Below are 21,305 nucleotides of genomic sequence, written 5' to 3'. Positions count from 1 at the left end.
TGCTTATGAGAGTTAGTAGAAGCTCTCTAAGTGGCACTTTTAAAAAGAGGGGGTGGGGTGGGAAGGAAGCCAAATTCCTCCTAGGATTAAGCAAAGATGTATAAACCCATACATTTTGTAGAATGAACCCACTCTCCCTTTACCTGCCTTCTGCCTGAGTCTTGGTTAGAGGAGTTGAAACGGAATTAACTTTTGCTTTAATCATTCCAATTAGATAAATATTTGAGCACTACTAGGTGCCAGGCACTTTAGCAGGCATCTAAAAATGAGTGTGTAGATTATGTTCCATCCTCAAGCTTAGTATCTAGCCAGTGAGGTATGATTAAAAATAAATAGCTGTAATACAGCAAGGTATTATAACAGAGGTGTAGAGTTCTGTGCTGACCTCAAAGGGAGAACTATTAAAGTCGGCCTGAGTTGGAACTAAGAGTGGCTTGGGAAAAGTTCTCCAAGAAAACAAGCAGAGGAGTGATAGTCCAGAAAGTGAGAACAGTATATGCCAAAGCATGGAAGCATCAGAAGACCGGTGCAGAAGTGTCTGGAGTAATACTTACGGACAGCAGAGGGAGGGCAGGCAGGAATTCCTGGAAGTGAAGTTGGAAGATACGCTCTAGCAAACTGAAAAGGGCCTTAGATGCCATGTTAACAACTTATGTCTCTATTCATTAGGCTTGTAGGAGCTGTCAGAGATCTTCAAGAAGGGCAGTGTCCTGAATTCAAACTACAGAGTAGATTTAGTCTTTGTTAGGCACCTATCATAAAGTTGTATACACAATCCCTGCCCTCAAAAAACTTACATTGTGGTGAATGAGAGAACAGGCAATTAGAATAAAGGAAGAAAATGGCTATATTAAAAGAGTAGTCTGTGTTTTTAGAGAAAATCAGAAGGCCTACACACCCACCCTTGGAAGGGTCATTGTCAAACCAATATTGGCAGAACAGTAGATAAAATCTAAATTGGCCCCTATTTGAGTTTGGCAAAGGAGGCAGGGAGAGATGGAAAGAATATTCCAGGAAGAGGGGAAAAAATTTACAAAGGCCCAGAGGAGAAAGGAGAGAGAGACCAAATTTTTTTTTTTAAAAAAAAGAGCTTAATTAGCTAAAGGGAGAATGGCTGCTGATGCAGTTCCAGAGGAACCTTGTAGATCCTTGTAGGTTAAGAATTTGAACTTGATCTTAGGGCAGTAATAAGCTACTGAAGGATTTTAAGCAGGAGAGAGGCATGTTCATACTTGTGTTTTCAGAAAAAAATATAGTGTTATTTTGTTATAGTGTGTAGCCAGGATTGCGAAGGGATGGGTTTGAAGGCAGGGAGACTTTATTTAGGAGGCTGATGCAGTAATCCAGGTGAGATTTGATGATGGCCTGAACTAAAGTAGTAGCAGTGCGTATGGAGAGATGAACGGGTTCGAGAGGCAATTAAATGTGGGAGGTATGAGTGAAAGAACTCAAGAGTAATTTCCTGGCTTCTAGCTCTGACCTGGCAGGTGGAGGTTTCATTTTCTGAGATAGGGACCACAAAATGAGGAATAGGTTGGAGATGGAACCAATGAGAAGATTCCTGTGGGACCTCCATTTAGAGATACCCCTTAGGCTAATGAACACACGGGTTTGAAGCCTAAGACCTTCATGTAGGCTAGAGATGAAAATCACAGAATCATCATCATATTAAGGACCTGAATCCACAGGGTAGACTAATTGTCCATGGAGAAAGTACATTGTGAGAGGTAAAGGGGGTGTACATCTGAACTCCAAACACACTAACGCTTCAAAGAAAGACAAAGGCATCAGAACCCATTAACGAGAGCGGCACAGGCGGTCAGTTGGTATTTCAGTAGCTTGAGAGACTTTGTGGATTTATTCAAGGGCAGTGGCGGCAGGACTGGAAAGGAAGAAGCAAAGCATAGTTCTGTTTGATAGGCCTTAGTTCATTAACCAGATTAGGGGTAGAAGAAAAAGAATTGGAGGGATCAAGGATGATTCTGAAGTTCCTACTTTAGGCCCCTGGAAAATTTTAATGTCTTTATCTGAGTTAGGAAAGATAGGAGATAGAAAAAGTTTTAGGTATGTTTGAGCTTAGACATGTCATTCCTCTTTATCCAGGGAGACCATTCAGCTCATGCTTTAAATAGTCTTTTCCCCTATTCAGTAGGTGTAAATATGGCCGGTTTCCCTAAAAATGCCTCTCTGAAACATTGAAAAGCTCAAGCTATCAAACTGAAAAAAGAAATAGGATGGTATTATCTTTGGTACCTATAATGGTGGGATCAGAGTACCCAGGTGTTTCCTAAGTATCTGCTTTGGTTTCCTATGGTGATTGGGCCATCTTTCAGCATGATTCTGGCCCCAATGCCTGTTGTTAATGAAGAGTAGCTGCCTTTTGTGAGTAGAAATAGCAGCAAAACCATCATAATCCAAGTCCAAACACTAGTTTCTAATCCAATTCTGTAGAGATACTGAGGTCCAAGAATTATCCACAATATGAAAATAGTTTTGAATACCCATTCTTAGTGAGGAAATGCAAAGCTTATTTGGGAACAGCTAGAATGGGATGAGCAAGAAAGGATTTAGCCTATTAGAATTTAATAAATCAAAGTAAAAAAAGGAGAATTTGTAATTAGCACCTAAAACTTCACCGGCTTCAACAGTTTTGAGCTCTTCTTATTTGTGATCATACCATAAAAAGTACATTGGAAACACTCTCCTCAGTAGACATGCGTACTCCTTTTATTCCTGTTTCCATTGCAGAACAACCCCCGTCTTTTTCACTCTAAGTATAGATTTCAATCCATTACCAAGTGCAATTATTACAAACTCTAAATTTGTGAATTCATAACAACTGCATTTGAATAATGGCAACTAACTGAAACTCTAAAATAAATAGTTATAATTAACACCCCATACATTTAATAAGTCAATCCTGGATAACAGTCTTTAGATTAGTGTCTATTTGTGACAGATACCAACATTGTTCAAACTGAAACTTGGACACTGTTATTGAAACGAGAGTGCCTCTGTTGTTGAGTAGGAGACCAATTAAGTAAAATTAAGAACAGTTGGACATGCAAAAGGAGGTGTCAATTTAGTAAATAAAGCCATTTAAAGACACATTTATTTACTTGGAGTCTTTTATCAAATGTGTTATTTGTATGTAAAGCCCTGTAAATTCTTAAAATGACCAACTCTGGAACTGATGAATGACATTAGAGCAGCTTTCTCAAATGGAGAAGTCTTGCTACTGGGGTCAGAGGAAAGACAGGGAAGTAACCATTGATCTAACTAGAGTTTGGCAGTTTTAGTAGAAGAGAATACAGTATTGTGGGGGTGGTGTGGGTACACAGAGCCCTCAGAACTCAGTCTATACTCTGACTCTCCTGTCCCTGTCCAGTGTCTTACTCAAAGTTTCATTCTATGCTAAGAAATGTGAATTACGTATGAAAAGCATCAATCTGCTATATATTCATTCTCACAGCATTCTTACCAAAAGTCAGAGAAAGTTTGATTCCTGCAGTTTTATTGACTAGGCAGCAGTATTCCTTGAACCAATTAGATTTTCTTCACACTTACGTATAATAGTCAAAATAGTTTACTAAAGTGCATAAAGCAAAGTTCTTATTCATTTATGTTTTTAAAAAATTAGACTTAACTATTACCTTGAGAAGTTTTATTTTATAGATTCAAGTAAGTAATAAGAAAGCTTCTCTTGTGGACTTATTGTAACTTATACTACATCACAACAATGGGCATTCATTTCAACGAAAAAAAAAATTGAAGGGAATGAAAACTTTTTTTCCTCCTTTCTGTTCTTTACCAAAGAAAACTTTTAATAAGAAAACTATCTTGTTTTTATCACTTTAACTAAATACATCAGTAACTTTTACATAAAAATACAGTGTAAGCCTTTAACAGGTGCTAATGTAGATATCTTTGAGTATATTAACTAATGTAGGACATACCTGTAAATACCCAATTTTGATTCTCTGTAGCCTTTTGTTCATTTTTACTCTGTATTATATTTTGTTTTGATTTTTGCTTTGATACATTTGCTGTATTCTTAGTCACTGGACCTTTAGTTTACTGAGAACTGTTGAAAACTAATAATATATTGATGTCAGGTTGTAAATTTCAGGCTTTGACATGAGTAAGATTATAAATACTTGTTGAAGATAAGGTATACCAATTTAGTTTCAGAGTAAGGTGGCTATCCATGTTTTAAAATCTGACTTGATCGAAATCTGATATGGTAGAAAATATGTTGTAGTGGGTTTGTAAGTCAATTCAGTTTACAGGCGGAATGTTAGCAATGGTAAAGCTCCCTCGCCATCTAGTGGTGGTTTGTAGATGTCTCTTCTTGTTCGGGTGTGTTTTTCAGAGGTTCTATTTTTAGCAAGACTGCACTCCAGCAGGCTGACCTAATGCTTTGACATAGTAGTAACGCAGTAAGAAGAACAAAAAAATACAAAGAAATCGCCCCTTTTCTCCATGATGTTGTTAATAACTAGAAAAAGTTCAATACAAATGACATTCATAAAGCACCAAAGACAAAAACAAAGCTCGGGGTAATACATGTTCTTGATAGTCTAAAAGAAGAATGAAAAATAAGGAAAATGATTATTTAATCTAACACTTGAAACTGAACAGGAAAAACTAGGAATGTTGTTCTAAGCCCTGGTTAAATGTTTCTGGAGGTAGATATTTATTTAACTTATTTCTGGACGTAAGTCCTGCCTATTGAAGATACTTCATAACTGAGCATCTTCATCAGCTCTGCTCTTCCTATTCAGACTTTCAGAATATAACCATTTTATTATCAGTAGCGCCTGTTTTACCCTATGATTTATACATACAGTGAGTCTGCATGCTGTCTCAGTTCCCTTCTGTTGTTAATCTTTATGTTGTCTTTTCTACCAGTGGTTTGCCTTTCCTCCTCTCCCTCCTGAGCATGGCTGTCTCAGGACTTAGTCTTAGGAAATACTGTAAACCAGGACAGACTCCTTTCCTCTCTCCCCAGGAGTTGTAGATACCATTTTTGATCTTAGATTACAAACCAAAAGATCAGTAAGTATGATTTCTTAGTTTGAATAAGTAGAATACTGAATATCTCAAGTAGAACTGACTTACTGAACTATAACATCTAACATTATCAATATGTATATTTTAAAAATTCACACTTTAAAAATAGTATTTCTTACAATTAAAACACCCAGATTTGGAGAGTAGAGGTGGGGAAGGTGGCTTATGAATCATAATTCAAGAAAAAAAAATTAAGTTTAATTTTCTTAAAAATGTATTTTGAATTTTTAAGGAACAGAGATTCTAAATATCGAGAACAGAATGAGTCTTTCTCTAGTACAAAGATAAAAGCAGCCTAAAAAATTAAAGGTGCCTGACAGCTGCCAGCTTTGATAATGCTTTCCTGCAGTTGTGGTAATAGTTTTTCTGGCCTCAACTATTAGAACAAATTAAAACTTCTCAGCTTGAGTAACTAAGTAGGCTTTTTTAAAAATTGTAGTTTCTAATAACTAAAGTCCCTACAGCAGTGACTAGATGGACAGAGCGCAAAGAAGGGAATGTTAAGGGTTCAGAGTCTTTACTTGGGTTTTGCACTTAGAATGGAATGAAATTTTTTCCCATTAGAAACCTTACTTTTTCTGTTTATTTATCAAAATGAGTATTTATGAAAAAATTAACTTGGGCAGCCTAAACCAATATCTTGTTATTGAAAATTCTTCCCAGAATGCTTCCATTTTTATTATAGGTCCTTGGGAAACAAAAAATCTATAGTAAATTGCAAATATCCAAAGGCAATTTATAATACAATTTTAGTTTTTTATTTAAATGTTGGTTACAGAAACAAAAATGATCACCATTCTTTGGGGAATTAGATAAGGAATGGATTATTAAATATAAATCAAATATTAAATATATTGTAAATTCCCTATATGGGTAGAATAGATTTGTCTTAAGTATACATTAGGATACCTTCAACTTTTAAAAAAAATAGCTTATCACTAGATAGTGTTCTGGAATAATTTCTCTTATTTCAGAGGTCAATGAACTCTTCCTGTAAAAAGCCAGATAGTAAATATTTCAGAATTTGAAGGCTTTGAAGTCCCACTAAACTCTTATTGTGTATAAATCAGCCATAGACACTATGTAGACAAATGGCACAGTTCTTCTTATTTACAAAAATAAGCGATGGGCCACATGTAGCCCAGAAGCCGTAATTTGCCTACTCCTTTTCCGTATGAATCGGTCACCACTAGATAGCCTCCAAGAAATCCAAAGGGTAAGGACTAAGACCAATGTTTCTCCAAGTGTTTTCTGTGTACTACCTGACAAGAGAGTCCTGGGAGTCACTCCACTCCTAGTACATCAGAATTCGTGGGGTTGGGACCATGGGGCTGGAAATCTTTTGTGTTTTTGTTGTTTGTTAATTTACAAGCTAATATCTGAGAACCACTGGTTATGATTGCTGATGACATTCAGCAACAGATATTTATTGCCCTGTCCCTGACCACTCATGCTAGAGTTACCACAGTAAGCAAGCTAAGTAGAAATCCTTGTCCCCATAGGACTGTTTTTAACAGGGTTGTTCTGGCTATGTCGAGATTAGTCTATTGGAGGAGAGGGTGGAAACAGGGAGATCATTTTGGATGTCATTGCAAAATTTTGACAAGAGATTATCATGGCCTGGACAAAGCTGGTAACTGGTGAGAAGTGGCTGGTTTCTAGATATATTTTGAAGTTAGAACCAATGGATTTTGGTGATGGTTTGGATATGTGTTATGAGAGAAAAAGACAAATCAAGGGTGACTGCAAGGCTTTGGGCCTTTTGAGCTGGAAGAATGGAGCTGACATTTATCTGTGAATGTAGGTAAAACTTAAAGAGGAGAAGTTTAATTTTGAGCTTGTTAAGATTAAGATGCCTATTAGATATTCAGCAGATGTCAAGTAAGGAGCAAGGTATCAGAGCTGGAGTTTCATGGTTGGGGCTTAGGCTAGAGTTATTTGGGAGTTATTAGCATATGGATAATATTTAAAGCTGTGAGCCTGATGACATCACCAAGAGAATGAGTAGAGAGAGAGAAAGACAAGAAGCTCTGCAGATCCCAGGGCTGTGATGTTGAAAAGTCAAGAATATGAGGAGGAACCAACAAGAAGAATGGGAAGGAGCAGCACAGGAGACAGGAAGAAAACCAGGCAGTGTGGTACCCTGGAAGCAAAGGAAGAAAATGTTTCAAGGAAGCCAGGAATGATCAGCTGTGTCAGATGCTGCTCAGAGTTCAAATTATTTGAGGACTGACAACTGACCATTGGATTTCAGGAGGTGGTAATTGGTGGCCTTGACAAGGTCAGTTTCAGTGGAGTGATGGGGGTGACAGCCTCATAAAAGTGGATTCAGGATAAACTGGGAAGAGAAATTGGAAGCAACGAGTATGTCCAATTCTTTCAAAGAGTTTTGTTCTAAAGGGAAAGTGAGAGATGAGGCAATAGCTGGAGGGAGAAGTGGGGGAGATCAAAGAAATGCTGCTGGGAAGGAAGTGTTGGCTAGTATAAACTGTTCATCCCTGCCAAGGGACAGAGAAAACAGCTCTGCTGGTAACTGGGAACAGAGTGTAGGCTTTTGCCAGGTACCATCTATTATACCCAGCAGTCAGGTATAATCTTGACTGTAAGATATACTACCAGAAAATGGAGTAATCAGATACTCTTTATACACAGTAGGTTGCTTATCAAGAAAGGGTAAAATAGAATTACTTACTTAGAATGCCTGCAAATGTGACTACTGCCTATTTTCTGTCATTTTTATACTCTGTAAATGATCTGACATTACAAATACTTTTGACATCAGTAATAATTTTTCCACTCAAATTTGTCTTACCAGTTTTATTCTGTACATTTATTCTGTATCTAAGACACGTGATTCAAAAATGCATATTTTAAATTGGAGATGGAGAGAAACAACTTCACTTTGTGCAATTTGAATTCTCTCATCTTGCTTATTTTTATACTTTTTAGCATTAGTCAAATTAGTAAGCTCTATTTTCAAAACAGACTATTCTCTGTTCAGTAGAAAAGATTATTCTTTCTAGTTCAGACGTGAGTTGAGTAATTTTAAACAGACTTCATGTTTGCAGGTAAGTGAACCAAGTGACAGTGAAGCATGTCATTTTATTTCTAAAGAAAGTAAAAATGTATATAATCTGTCACCTGTATCAGAGACCAAGCCCATAGGCAGGTTTCTTTAACCAGTGTTACCGCTGCCTGTGAATCTGAAAAGACTACAGCTTAATCAGTAGAACCCTCCTTAGCATATCAGGATATCAGAAGGGTAAGGACAAAGCAGCCTTATTTTTTTTGCCTGTGGTACATTTAGGTAAATTAAAGTGCTTGTCTCCCACTCTCTCATCTGGAAGAAATTTACATGGAAGTTTGAATAGAAAATAGGGAAAGGGGGAAGAGGGGACTGCTTTTACCATTCTTCAATGAAAAATTAGGAGTAGTTTTTTAAAAAATTACTGTTTTTGCTTCTCTTTTGATTTAGTCATCCTGACACTATCCTGAATTATAAATCTCACAGATTTATTTTCATACCCATAGTGTTACTTTTTAATGCTCTAGGAATGTGGGTTGATCTGTCCTTGTGACTTCAGTCAGTGGTGGGAGGCAGCAAGGAGCCAGATTCAGCTTATGTAGGACTCCAGCTGCTTGTCTCAGACACACACACACACACACAAAAGTTAAACAAATTATTAAAGTTTTTTTAATAGAATGTTATTCAAACTTCTGCAGTTTATTAGACCAGAAGGCAGCACAGTCCCCGTTCACAATTCACAAGTCCACAGCCACAGACCTGTAGCTGATACATGGTAACGAAGACTTGAGAAACAATCTCATGTTCTTGAAAAGGCTCATAATGTAAGTGAGCAGTTTTGATGCTTAGACTAAATCCCTATCAAAAGAATAGCCTGCTTATAACTCTGTGCTGAATTGGATTAGGCTTGCCAAAATAACATCTAGGAAACTGGATCTGTTCATACTTCAGTTATTTTATATGCGTTATTTTAATTAAGTGTTGTTGATGATAGAATATCTAAGATGTATGGAAGATAAACTACCTATTTATGCTTAGCAGCAGAATATGCCAGCACAAGTATGTCATTTTGTGAGCTAAATTAGTTTAATACTAGTTGGAATTAAAATGTGTTAATCAAGAGTGTCTTATCCACTGGGGTGTCAGTAATGTCTGATGGAGATTTTCATGAAAAACAGAAAAGAAACTGAACAAATTGAGATATATGAATTGTAAAGTAACTTTGACGAAATTCATTTAATGTATAATTTATGCTTCATTACTCTTCTACAGAAAACTCATGAAGCATCTCATAGAATTATAAAAGTAAAAACATGTGAACAGTTTTACTCTATGAACGATGGCTGAAATGAAATGTATAAGCCACAAACTCATACTTTTTTCAAAACAGTATTCTCAATATTATTTATTATTGATAGCATATGACGTCACTTAACATAATCAAGAGAAAAAGATTTACTTCTAAGTGAATTTTTCAATAGCAAAATAAAGAACAGAAATCTATATTGGAAAATCATATAAAGAGAACTGAACTAACTAAAAAAAATAGACACAGAATGAATAAAAAAATAATGTTTAGTTTTTAAAAGAATGTTTGTTTATGCTTTGGGGAATATCTCATAGTGAACGTATTTTTATTACCTTTTCAGGACTGTAAATAAGTCATTATAACCTTCCATATTTATCATTTTAAAAATATTTGGGGAATTTTCTCCCTTGAAACTTTGTAGAATAATTTTTATATCACAGAACTGTATATTATTACCTGTGTCTACTTAGTACATGAAAAATATCAGAAGATTAAATCTGTCAAAAGCCATATTTTCACAGAACCAAGTAAGCTAGATATTTGATCTTTATATAATTAATATAATTACTGAAGAAACCCATATTTTTCCTGGCTATGTATCACTTTATACCTTGTGTTTTTGCCTAAATGTTGATGGAAGCAAATCACTTTTTACCAAATTTCTTACAAATTTTTAGACTAGAGATAGCTATGTACTAAAGACAATATAATGTTAAGAAAGAAGAATGTTCTAAGTGAAGTAAGCCAGAAAGAGAAAGAAAAATAACAGATATCACTCATATGTGGAATCTAGAAAAGAAAAAAAAGGGGACACTAATGAACTCATCTACAAAACAGAAGCAGATTCGCAGACACAGTAAACAGTCTCATGGTTACCAGGGGAAAGAGGGTAGGAAGGGATAAATTTGGGAGTCTGAGATTTGCAAATGTTAACAACTATATATAAAAATAGGTAAAAAATTTCTTCTGTATAGCACAGGGAACTATATTCAATATCTTGTAATAACCTTTAATGAAAAGGTATGTGAAAACAAATATATATATGTATATGCATGACTGGGACATTATGCTGTACACCAGAAACTGACACATTGTAACTGACTATACTTCAGTTTTTTTTAAAAAAAGGAGAATGTTTAATACTCACACCCAAATGCTGAGCCTCTTCTTAATGGAAAGAAAACATGTAAGCTAAAACGTGTTTTTGAGACCCGAGGATTACAGCTCTGTGAATGTATTTCAGTCTAGAAACACTAGGGTCTCATGTGTACACCCGGTACAACATGAGACAGACAGCTGAGGTGCCCTGTATGGAGCTGGCAGTTCTCATGGCTGGCCTCTGCTTCACAAAAGATCAGTGAGTTACCACACTTTTTTTTTTTTTCTGCCAAATTGTACATAAATTAACCTGACATGCTTCTCACCAAAGAATGGTTACTGAATACTGCTTCTCTGTAAAACTGCCTAAGAATCATTATTTTCAACCTTGACATCTCAGAAATAGTAAGAGAAACCTGAAAGCAATAGGGGACAGTGAAAGATCTTATTCATCTAAATCGTAAATTCTTTTATATGTTGTTGAAATGGATATTGTCATTATAACTCAGTATCGTCCTGGGATCGCCAACACTTTGTTCCTTACCTACTCTTACTAGGTCCTTTAAAAAGATATAATTCATCTTATATAAGCAAGCTGAATTTTCACCTCTATACATATAAGCATTTTCTCACTGGACAACCGGATATACTAGGCCAATACTGCACCTTACTCTTTGCAATATCAGTAAACACTACCTGTTTTTAACAGGACACATAAATTGGCCAGGTGAGATTTTATATAAGGAAACCAAACTTTACTACATCTTTTCTGATTTTTAGAGTCTTTCGTTAGTGTTGTGCATTCACTCAGATCCAGCTATGGAACCAACCAAATAGTTACTGAATGTCACTCTGTACACTCTTAGAATGTGCTAACTGCTCCCTTGCCTTCCCCCTGAACCTCATTATAAGTTACCACATTCTAAGGAACAGTTTGATTATAATAATGCTCTTCTAATGATACTACATCCATGTACCACCATTCCTCACCCATCTTGTATTCCCTTTAAGCACCTGACTTAAAAACAAGTAAATGGACTAAAGATGACATATATTATCAAAACTCTACCAAAAGTATTGGAGAAGAGAGAGAGAGCTTACTACATTTATTTTATTTCAGCTGTCGAATTCCTTTTAGTCCTGGGGCATCAAGAGCACATGCTAATTAGTGCTTTATATGCAGATTAACTTGCTTACCTGAAATACCACTGCCTTTTCAGCTTTTCAGGGTTGAGTGGTAGCAGGGGTAAAGAATTTTGCATTAAGTGAATGGTTGCAGAGTTGCTGGGGGGCATAGGAGGAAGTGCCAAGGCAGGCAACTTGTTTCTGGTCAGTTGGTCATAAAAATGAAGTATGTGTACCTGCCTTTATTCTATAAATATATTACTGTAGTAGGATGTTATAGGTAAGAAACTAAAATGTAAGAAAACTAAAATGACAGTTAAGAAATTTGGTCTTTGTTTTTCTTTTACATAAAATAAGGAGGTTGACCTAGTTAACTCTTAAAAACTTCTTGCTATAAAATGTGTCAAAAAGGCATATTCAGATAAAATTCTGTCAGTCAGATTTTATTATAACTGTACAATGCAGAACTTGTAAAACTTCAGTTGGATAGTTTTGTGAAGTCATTTTTTTAAGCATGTTCATTTTTTAGATTGTTTTCTAAGTTCATATTTTCTTAAACTTGATAATTGTGTATTTCTTTGTAACTTAAAGATATTTTTTCAAAATTATAAGCAAATTTCACATGAATAATTTTGTCCTGAAAAAAGTTCAGTTACTTTAAATTAGGTAAATCTTATATAATTGTATATTGTAGAACATACCTCAGACTTCTAAATTTTCAGAAGCATAAACCGTCCTAAATGTTACATTTGTTCATTTTAAAGAAGTTAGTATCATTCTTCTTTTCACCATTGACGTGTTCTAAGTCATGCTCATAAAATAAAATGTACTATATAGAAAATGCTTACGTTATAAAATTGGCATTTTAAAGAAGCTTTTATTTTTTAATGATTTTAAATTTTCTTTATTATCAATTTGTTCTTAAAGATCAGGATTTAAAGAGTTTCTAAAGCCATGCTGAAATATTTTTAAAAAGATATAAGGTGATTTATACACTGCTAAAGCAATTTTTAGGATTCTTAGAAATACCAGTTTTATCTTATAGATGGATTACCTTGACATTAAGATAGCTACTTGCTCCTATATGGTCTTGTGTTCTTCCTTCTGAAGTGGGTTTCCTTCCTATCAAGGCACATGTTACACTGCAGTGTGCTGAATTCTCTGTGATAATAATGTAAACAAGTGCCCAGGTAGTGGAGGGAAGGAGCCTGTAGAGATTCCTTAAAGAGGAAGTAACATTTAAACTGTCCCTTGGAGGATTAGTAGAAATTTCCTTGGCAGAGAAAGGGGAGTTCAGAATAATCTCAAGAAATATACTGGTATTGATAAATTATATTTATGTTTTCTAGCAACTAGTTAAAATGTTAGAAAATATTAACAAAGTTAACATTTGAGCAGTGTGTCATTTATGATGTACACTTTAATCACATATATATAAAGTTAGGGCTTAAAATAGTTCTTATCACCTGTAATTACAGGATAAGTTATTTATAAAACAGTTCCATTGGTCAGTGGGGAGCGGGTCTGGGATCTTCAGAGAAGGAAAGATGGGGAAGAACTGGTCCCTTCTAATTCTTAGGGAATTGAGATAAAGCACTAAGGGTTTATGAAGATCAAAGAACAGGGAGACTGCTACTTTCCACTAGCAGAAATGGCAAAGAATAAAGGAAAATACCTCTTAGGAAAGCAGAAGTTTAAAATTTCATAAATAATTCTTGATATAATGGAAAATAATAATCTTTTAAAATTGAATGCTGTTCATTCTGAAGTAACTTATGATTCTAAATGGTATGATCTCTTCTCTAAAAGACTACTTGGAGGAAATGAGCTGGACGTTTGGTTTATATTTCTATTAGAGATTTTTTTCCTTTCATTTAGTCATCAAATATTTATTGATTTTCTGGCTTTGTATATATATATATTTTTTACTTTGGGTTATCCCATTCATTCTCAGTAGGTAACTGAAACATGTAGAAATGAGAATTTATGCCTATAAATGTATTGCCACATGTCTGAGTACTGACTGTGCTGTTCAGTTCATCTCAGATATTATAAAGAATATTTTAGTCCACAAATTTTGCCTAATTTGGAAAACTTTATAAAATGCATAGCCTTGATTTTTCAGTCATTCATAGCACTACATGTTCTCTCAAGTAGGGATGATGTAATATGACTTCTAAGGGAAGGCACCAGATTGAAATATTATTTTCTTTGGGTTTTCATTGGTACTTGCCATTTGGTGAAGAGAACATTCTATTTCTTTCAGATCAGTGGACTGTAGAAAATATTTTTCCAGAAAATTGTTTCTCATATTAATTACAAGACTGTGAACCTTGAAAATTCCTAAGCACAGGGCAGTGATCTTTATCTGCTTTGTTCACTATATGTCCAACCACCTAGAACAGTGCCTTTATCGGTGTTAAATATTTGTTGAATGAATGAATCTGTAGCACACCTTTTAATAGATACATGCCTTTTTTTTATTCTGTTGGCCTTTGATCTGAATAAAGAGCACTATTATTTATCTTTTTCTTCTGCTAGGTTTTTCTTTTTCTCTGGAAAGCATGGGAATAAAAGTTTCTCCAGCTTCTTGAAAAAGATAGCTTGTGCCTTAGGAGGGCATACCTATACCCTACCCCAACCCCATCCCCACACACTTCAAATATTTATTGCTACTTACAGTATGCTAATCTTTGTAATTAAAGGTAATACTAGAAATAATTAACACAGAATTATGGGGTCTTTTAATTATTATTTCCCAAGAGACTTTTGAGATCATCTAATTCTCTCATTTTAAGGTTGAGAAAACTAAAGCCCTGAAAGGTTTTTAGTTTAGGGTCTTCTACTAATTAGTGGTGGTGCAAAAACTAGAACCCAGGCCCTTGACTCCCAGTCAGACGTTTTTCCTACACACATTATAAATAACTTTTTAAGCTCATTTTTCAAGGGGAAGCCTTTTCCATTTGAAATATTGATTCATCATCCGGACACCTTCAAGCAAATATTTTGATGCCCAAACTATTAAAAAAAAAAAAAAAGTTCTCCAAATATAAAGAGTAAACAGACTTTCATAGCTACGGGCTTTTTTGAAGATCCTGCTCTTCCCAGGTTGTCCGCACAGAGATTACTGCCAGGTCTGTCAGTAGACGTACTTTGTGTTATTAATAGGAAATCTCTTAGATAAGCACTTTATCATAAAAGAATTTAAACTTGTTTCAATATCTTGAATTATATTTGAAAGCAAATTGACTTCTGAACACTGAAAAACAAATATTAGTGGAATATTCTCTGTTGCTAATATGAAAACTCTTCTGGGTTCTTTTGCTGTGTCTGTACCTGTTGAGGAAGTAAGGAAGTTGAGGACGTACATGGTTAACTAGATAAATTTGGAATCAATCTGAATATTGAGAGTTTATGTTATAACAGCACTCATTTGATATTAAAGTGCTTTACCCATAATAATGTTTATATTTTAGGGAAAAGTAGGTTTTTATCTAAGCTAGATTTGGGTGTTTTTTGTTTTTTTTTTTTTTTTTTTTTTTTTTGCTTTAATTTTCTAACTATAGATCCAAAATATAAGTGGTTTTCCCTTTTTTTTTTTTTTTTGGCCAAAAAAATATTTGAACTTCTTGGAGGAGGGCATACAAGAGGAAATAAATTAAAAGAGAGACTCTCTCTCTCTCCCAATCTTATTCTAGAGGGTCCTGCAGGTTCCCAGCCACCACATGCACAACCTTTCCCTCTCAGTAATCCCTTCCCTTGATGAGGCCTCATGGTTGGATAGGAGACAATCCCATTAAAATACATTCATTCACAATGCCATTGATTAGAGAAAAAATTTCTCTTTTCAAATAGTCCATTTATATTAATACTATAACATTATTTTTCATTCAGAGGAACATACAAATCTCAAATGCTCTATTTCAAATAAGGTACATTTCAGTGTTCACTGATATTTAGTAATGTTTTAATGTAACTTCTACCTTGTATTCCATTTTGAAGTGATCTTATTATAAACAGGGATTATTAGTAACCTATTTTTATTTCTCCATGTTTCAAAAAGTAAATTGATATTGTACTTTGACATGACATTTAATTATCAAATTTTTAAAATGAGTCCAGAATTTAAAAGACAGTTTCATAAATGAACTTAGGTGATTGGGAAAATAACAAAGGGGAGTTGTGAATATTGAGATAAGCTTCTAGTTGACAGTATAGTTAATTAATTAATCTAATTTAGAGTAGAGTTTCAGAAATGATCAAAGAGACAACTTTGATCAAATGTGTGAAAACTAAACATTTTTTAATGTTAAAACTGGAAAATCCACTTAGGTTTTATCAGCTAAAGGTGACAATTTTACCTGAATAACCTACTGTTTATGTCCATTTAAAGTAATCTCCTAGAAATACATTAACAGATAAGAACACAGTGAGCAAAAAGCCACGTTACTTAATTCTAAAGTTCTTAATGGTTTGTAAGACCCTCCAAAAGATATTATAGAAAAGTCTATACTGCATCAATTTATTAGGATTTTATTTTTCAGGTGCTTCTTTTAAAAGAAAATATGTGTAGCTATGAATTGCAGGCCTAATTTCTAAAATATTTCTAAAATTTCTAAAAATATTTGTAGAAAATGCATTATAAATGTGGAATTTAATTATGTAAAGTACTGTAGATTTGGCTTGCCCAAGCCTTTAGTAAGTTGATTCTTAATTTATATTAATTCATTCTTAATATTTTACTTAATATTTCAACCCTTTTGAATTGATAATTTGCTTATATTACATGTAATTATATATTATAATTAACCAAAACTATAAAAATGGAATGTTGAATAATTTTAGGAATATGCTTTTAAAACATTCATGCCCAAATCTGAATGATCAGAAATACTCTCCTTCCACTCAACATTGGACAATCATTAAAATGATACCTTTAGGATATTTTTCAGACAGTTTTGGCACTAAGTCATCACATCTTAGCAGCCTCCGATTCATCCAACAAGATAAATTGACTTCAGTTTTAATATAAGTCCATTTTTTTCTGTTGTTAAAAGTACACACCTCATTGTCTGCTAGGCTCAAAATATGCAAAGAAATTTCAACTTTAAAATTTATAATCAGTTTTGAATTGTAGCAAACCCTTAATGAAGGAAAGTCAAAGCTCTTCTAACCACAAATGACCCATGGAAAAGAAATTTCTTTCCCTTAAACAGAACTATGAAAGAAAAGATGAAGACATTTGGCAGCTTTAAAATTACTAAAGGAAAGCAATAACCAAATTGGATAATTCAATCAAAAATTTATATTCAGAATCTAAATTGTATAATGATGTAGCCAGTAATCCTCTTCATAAAGTCTTCCTGAGAGTCAATTGCCTGAATTTCTTAATCTTACTTTTGCCAGTGAGATAGCATTATCTTAATAATACACATTTTAAAAAATATTTTCTACAGTTAACTTTAGTCATCTTTGATATTTTTACATTTTCTTTGGAAAAATCTTCCAGGTATTCTACAGAATAAAAAATAGGATGGTAATTGTTCTTAAAAGCCTTTATTCTACTGACAGAACCACATAAGGAAGTAAATTGATTTATGTTTCATATAATTCTAAAATTCTTTAAAGTAGTTTATTTTCAGATCTGTATTTTACATTGTATTTTGTTTGTTTGTTTGTTTCGTTTATTTTATTTCAATAGCCTTTTATGTCACCTCGGTACCCTGGAGGTCCAAGGCCCCCACTGAGGATACCCAACCAGGTAAGATTTGTGTGTGCTACTTCAGTTTGGTGCTTTTTTTTTTTTTTTTAAGAATCAATAAAGATGTTGAAAATGTCACAAATATTTCCTACCTATAAAAATGTTAAATTATCCTTCATCCCATTTAATGCTACTTCTAATGATATACAGTCTACTTCAAGAGTTGGCAAACTACAGCCCATAGTTTGGCTGAGTGTTTTTGCAAATAAAATTTTATTGGAACACTGCCATACTCATTCATGTATTGCCTGTGGCTTCTTTTCCACTGCAATAGCAGGTTTGAGTGCTCATGATGGAGACCATATGTGGCCTGCAACCCTAAAACATTTACTATCTGGATCTTTGTAGAAAAGTTTGCTGATCCTTAGAGTCTACCATATACTTTGAACCTAATTTTTGAAATATGTTTAATTTTGGTACATGCGGATTATACTCTAAAGGATGACAATAAAATTTTCTATGAACATACTTCAGTTTATTTTTATATGATATACTTTCAGTAACAAGGCTGTAACATTCGTATCAGTTTTGCCCAATTACAGTGGCCTATCAGGCATATAATTAGCTGCTTCTAGAAGGGTTAGATCTATTAATAGTTAATGATAGATCATGCAACTATTTTTACCTACAAAAGCTCTGAGATTTCATAAACTTTTTCCTCAATAGTATATCGGTATCATAAATATTTATTTGCTAAAGAGAACAAAGCACAATTGTTACTTGCAAGTAGTTTATGGTTCAGTTTTAGGATACACCGTGCAAGTGTGTGTATACATATATACAAGAGTGTATATGTATGTATTTATATATATACATATATATGTATACAAAACACAAGAAGAAATTAAATGCTTAACCATATGGAATACTTATATCAAGATAATTGTTTTGTCACTTTCCTTAATTCTGATTTTTGTATACCTCATCATTTCCCCAGCTCCAAAGTAACCCTGTTATCACAGTAAATTCTTTTTCATTCTTTTTCTATTTCCACTTCCTTCCTGACCAAAAACAGAACAAGAAGGCTGTGCTTTCTTTACAGCACATTTGATAGCAATGGAGTTCTGCTTCTCCTAACTCTTGCTGAAATTACGCAGTGTCCCTGAAGTGTCCCAGTTCCTGGTCTTCTCTGCATCTAATGCACAGCAAGGAGGGCCAGCACTCACATTCACCCCCGGGGAGAACTTTAAGCCAGCAGTAGTGCAGGGAGCCCAAACATTAGCAGCTGGAGGAGTTACCTCCTTCAGACTGAATCTACCTTCAGTGCATAGGGCGAGGGGAACATGGCATGAAATAGGAAAGGGAAGTGTTTCAACATAAAGAAATTATATTTTCTCTGTGGGTGAACCTGTATATGGTGACAGTCAGATCTACTTATAGATGCCCGAGTTCTTTAAATTTCTTTTTTAAGGACAGAAAGTTGTATCTTTCGCTGGAATCTTCATGGTGTCTCAGATATCCTATCCATAGCTTTGTATATTTCATAGATGTAAGAGGTTTGTAAAAATCTGAATTGGGGAAATGTGAATTTCTTGTTCAAGTATGTTATGTTTCTTATACAAGTATATATATATGTATATATTCCATATGAATAATGAAAATTGCATGGAATTATTGGAATTGCATCCATCTGACATTGTTGAAATGCCTGCTATGTTTGTGATACTAAGCTATGTTCCATATCTAAAGAAACTGTTATAATGAAAAGATGTACTTTTAGGAAGAGGAGTAGGTTGGTGGTGAGGATGTGGAATTGTACATCTAGATTGTTTGAAATTTTTTTAAAGAACAAGTATATAATGCCCTTGGACTTTTAAAAGAGGCAATTAAAAAATTCAAAGGAATAAAGAGTTATGACATAGGTTCTTTTTTCTCAAGAATTTTAACCAGTCTTTACCTAATTATATTTTGAAACAATTGTACTCTTCTCTGAGTGGCCTTTTTTGCTCCCCTCCCCATATACAGTTAAATCTCATTAATCCAAATATCTATCTTTCAAATTTTGTAACACAATAGCTTCTCTAGAATTTATAATTACTAATGATTAGACTATAGTTTTTAAGTTCTTCTGAGATGGTTTTCATGGTTCTGGATTAAATCCACAATGACTTATGTATAGGACTGGGTATTTGGAACCTAGTATATCACTATGCCCAGAAAATGCAAGAAGGGATAATAGTACCTAAAATGATGAAAGGAAAGTAAAATTACAAAAATATGCAATATAGCAAAGAATAAATATCTATAAGAGAACACATGAAACACAGAAATCACACTGGAATTGGTTCAACTATCAGAATAGCTTGGTGGTGTTAAGCTACATGACCTGGAGGTGTTTATCCTTCTCACCGATAAAATGTTTAATCTGAAAAATTCACAAAGTTCATCCAACACTATGCTAAGGAAACCAACACAGCCAGAAGCACAGAAACTGTCAATGAGTGACATCAAGAATAAGCTAGTGTTTTACTGATCCTATAGAATCCTGAGAATTTATACTGTTTCTCATCATTCCTGAAATTCTGTGAACAGGTGTGTGAATTGAAGTAACATAGGTAATAATGCTATTGATCATTTTATATCCTAAAGCTGATTTTGACATTCTAAAAGCACACTACATCTGACCATTCTACTGAAACTCTCAAAAGATATTTGTTCAATAATAGACAGATGAGTGGTTCAATAAATTATAGTATATCCAAATGGTGGAATAGTATGCAGCTATTAAAAGGCATGTTGTAGAATTAAATTTGATATGGTAAAATGTTTATGATCTATTAACAAATATAAAAAAGACACAAAACATATCACCTTTGCTGTTATCACTGTACAAACTGAGTTCCTCCACTCAGCTCCTGACCCAACACACACATACACACGTCAACGTAAGGGCCGTATCTATATTTCTGTTTGGTAGGCTTATGAGTAATTTCTTTTTTTATTTCTATATTTTTTAAGTTTGCATTCAACAGGAACTTCATTTGTGTTTAGATAAAGATTATTAATTATGTACATAAATTAAAGATATTTTATTCTTCTGGATATTCAATATATAAGATTATTCTTTCTTAATATTGAATCTATAGTTCATACTACACATGATAAAAGGATAATGAATGTTAAGGATAGGCAAATCTTAAAGAGACCTTTCTTCACTTTCCAGATAGGGAACAATCAGCAGGTATTTGAGCAGAAAAAAAAAATTGTTGGCACATTTAAAATTTACAGTATCCCCCCCATATAACCAAGGTACCTATATTTTAAACATACTACACTTACTCTTCCTTACATGTTCTGTTTTTCAGAATAAATGGTATTTAGCATGTCCTTTCCCAATAATTGTTTGCAAAATTGTTTGTTAGTGTTGTTCATGTGTGAATCTGACTTTTATTTAACTACATCAATATGAAAACAGAAGGACTTCAGCTGCATAAAGAGAAGTATGTTTTATACGGAGTAAATAATAGGGGTCTTATAGCCAAAATTGTAAAGGAGATGACTGTAGTAAGTGTCTAACTTTAAAAGTTAAATATGCCATACCTGCTTAATATAAACTAGTGATAATATGAAAGCATACAGTAGCCTATTGACCAGTTTAAAATATCCCTTTCTGTCACTGGGTGTTTTTCTGTTGTTGTTATTGTGATAATTACACTGTTGAAGTATTTAAATTACTATTTGAAATACAATGAAATACAAGGAAAATGTGTTATTTCCTTATGACTTTGAGTTATGAGCATGTCCTGGGATATATGTCTTTTCTGGTTATTTTCTACCTTTGTAGGACAAAGGAAGTTAACAAATTCAAAATGTCTGGCAAAAAAGAAATTCATTCTCCTTCCCAAATGGAGAAAAGTTTACAAAGTGAATCCTATGCAGTCTTACTCAATTCAAGTTAGAGTTATAAGAGCTTT

General features: G+C 33.9%; 1 protein-coding gene across 7 annotated transcripts in view; it reads left to right on the top strand.

The window, feature by feature from the left end:
- The window catches only part of SSBP2 (single stranded DNA binding protein 2), a 248,500-nt gene that overhangs the window by 173,247 nt on the left and 53,948 nt on the right, over nt 1-21,305 (top strand). For all 7 annotated transcript variants that reach the window (XM_010949231.3, XM_010949228.3, XM_010949232.3 and 4 more), the window contains one exon: nt 17,332-17,391. In XM_010949231.3, the coding sequence (XP_010947533.1) occupies nt 17,332-17,391 (60 nt within the window). The remainder of the gene's footprint in view (nt 1-17,331; nt 17,392-21,305) is intronic.

This window comes from Camelus bactrianus, chromosome 3, assembly GCF_048773025.1.
Source record: "Camelus bactrianus isolate YW-2024 breed Bactrian camel chromosome 3, ASM4877302v1, whole genome shotgun sequence".
In the NCBI taxonomy this organism is placed as follows: Eukaryota; Metazoa; Chordata; class Mammalia; order Artiodactyla; family Camelidae; genus Camelus; species Camelus bactrianus.
Note: the sequence above shows the minus strand (reverse complement) of the source record. Positions and strands in the feature narration are given on the sequence as shown.